The sequence below is a fragment of the Otolemur garnettii genome, unplaced genomic scaffold (assembly GCF_000181295.1).
Source record: "Otolemur garnettii isolate 467f Iridium unplaced genomic scaffold, OtoGar3 scaffold00014, whole genome shotgun sequence".
NCBI classification, from domain to species: Eukaryota; Metazoa; Chordata; class Mammalia; order Primates; family Galagidae; genus Otolemur; species Otolemur garnettii.
The window spans coordinates 12582903-12584706 of NW_003852409.1; the positions used below are offsets into that span (position 1 = coordinate 12582903).

A 1804-nucleotide genomic window follows, 5' to 3' on the forward strand; every position below is an offset into this window, starting at 1 on the left:
AAAAAAAAAAAAAACAGTAGGACTCCCACTCTCATAGCTACCATCCTCTACTTATACTTCACTGTTCTCTACCGTAATACCCTGTCCATTTCTTTCACTCTCCCAGCAGAAGAACAATTATACCTATATTAAGAGAGTACAAGTTCCAGAAGAGCAGAAACTAGTCGAGTTGTTTTATTTTGTTATTGCTGTATGTTATCATCTACCACAATTATAAGCATTCCAGTATTTATTGAATATTTACATTTTCAAATTCACATTTCTGTTTTCTTCAAAAGATATTTAATAAAACTGACTTGAAATTTTCTGTGTAAGTAGCAATAAAAGTTTGCCAATCACATGCATTACCTCATTTAGTCTTTCCTCCAAACCCTGGAAGATTTTTCCCATTTTATAGGTGAACACCGTGTGGCTCAGGAAAGTGAAATAACTTCCCATTGTTGTCTTGGAATTTAGTGGAGACCTCGGTTCACCTCCAAAGCCCTTACTCTTTTCACCTAATGCTGTCAGTCCCTGAGTAACTACTTTAGCTGTTAAGTTTCCTGCCCTGTGTTCACTTACCTCTCCTCCAATCATGGCCAATTCTGTCTGTGTGCACGCACAAGGAAACTGAAGAGGAAATCCACCAGGGTTCTTCCATGGCTTAATGGCCAGAGAGGGCGACTCTGCAAGATTGGCAGGATCAAGTTTACAAACAGCTGATACACTCTTTGCAGAAAACTATCAACATCAATACTTGCTAAAACATTTAGCATGCAATTTGGATCACTTTCCAAATGTATTTTGGAAACTTGTTAGGGTACTTCAGTTTATTCCACGAGGAAACAGGAGTAAAATAAACTCTGCAATTCCACTCCACAGGTTAGGGTTTTCCAAGGTAGTTAAATCACCTAACAATCAATGTTATCCTGACAAGATACTCACAAGTACATATTCTCAAGAATTAAACATCTACCTAAGTTACAAGCATGCTTTCCTACCACTTTGATACTCACCCCAAAGGTACTTAAGTATCTGGCCATCAGCCAGCTGCAATGCTACTGACTTGGTCTTGGAATTACAGCACAGACTGATTATAATCCCATTCACTGCCACAGAAGAACTAATAAAAGTAAAAAAGGGGGAGGGATAAGGTTTGTGAGCAGACCATTTTTCTCAAAATTAGTGATGTCACTGATTTCACAATTCAGAAAGAGATACATACACATATACATAGACACTTATAGATAAATAGATGGAGGAATGGCTAGTTGGATGAATAAACAATTCCAAGCTCACACCTGTTACATACTATTTTCTACAAAGCCAATAAACCAACTATCTACATTGTGAAGTCATCATTCCTATTCTAGCCACAACTTATTATAGCTTATTACAATGTATCAACTTATTATAATTTATTGCCTTCATTAGACATGGATGATATTAATATCATTTCTGTCCTCTTAAAATATAAACTGCATTAAATAAAGCAGCTGGTCTGTAGAAAAGTGAGTGCACTATCTCTATCATTATCACAGATAATCATGGAAAACCTGAGTCTTTTTTTTTTTTTTTTATTGAATGGTAACTATGTACATTAATGGAGTCTTCTTTAATGAGGAAAGGGGAGTCTGTTACTGCCATTACATTTTTTTCTTGAGTCAACAGAGAAGTAGAATTTCCTTTTGTACTCCATTGTCCTCAAGAGACTGCCGGCTCGGCACCTGTAGCTCAACCGGCTAAGGCGCCAGCCACGTACACCTAAGGTGGCGGGTTCGAATCCCCAGCCCGGACCCGCCAAACAACAATGACGGCTGCAACC

At 37.9% G+C, this 1804-nt stretch overlaps 1 protein-coding gene across 1 annotated transcript in view; it reads right to left on the minus strand.

The window, feature by feature from the left end:
- Positions 1-1804, minus strand: part of ELP1 (elongator complex protein 1) — a 79042-nt gene that overhangs the window by 39769 nt on the left and 37469 nt on the right. Inside the window, exons 15-16 of the mRNA XM_023510557.1 lie at positions 996-1102; positions 562-665 (exon numbers count right to left, since the gene is read on the minus strand). Coding sequence (XP_023366325.1) covers positions 562-665; positions 996-1102 — 211 coding nt within the window. The remainder of the gene's footprint in view (positions 1-561; positions 666-995; positions 1103-1804) is intronic.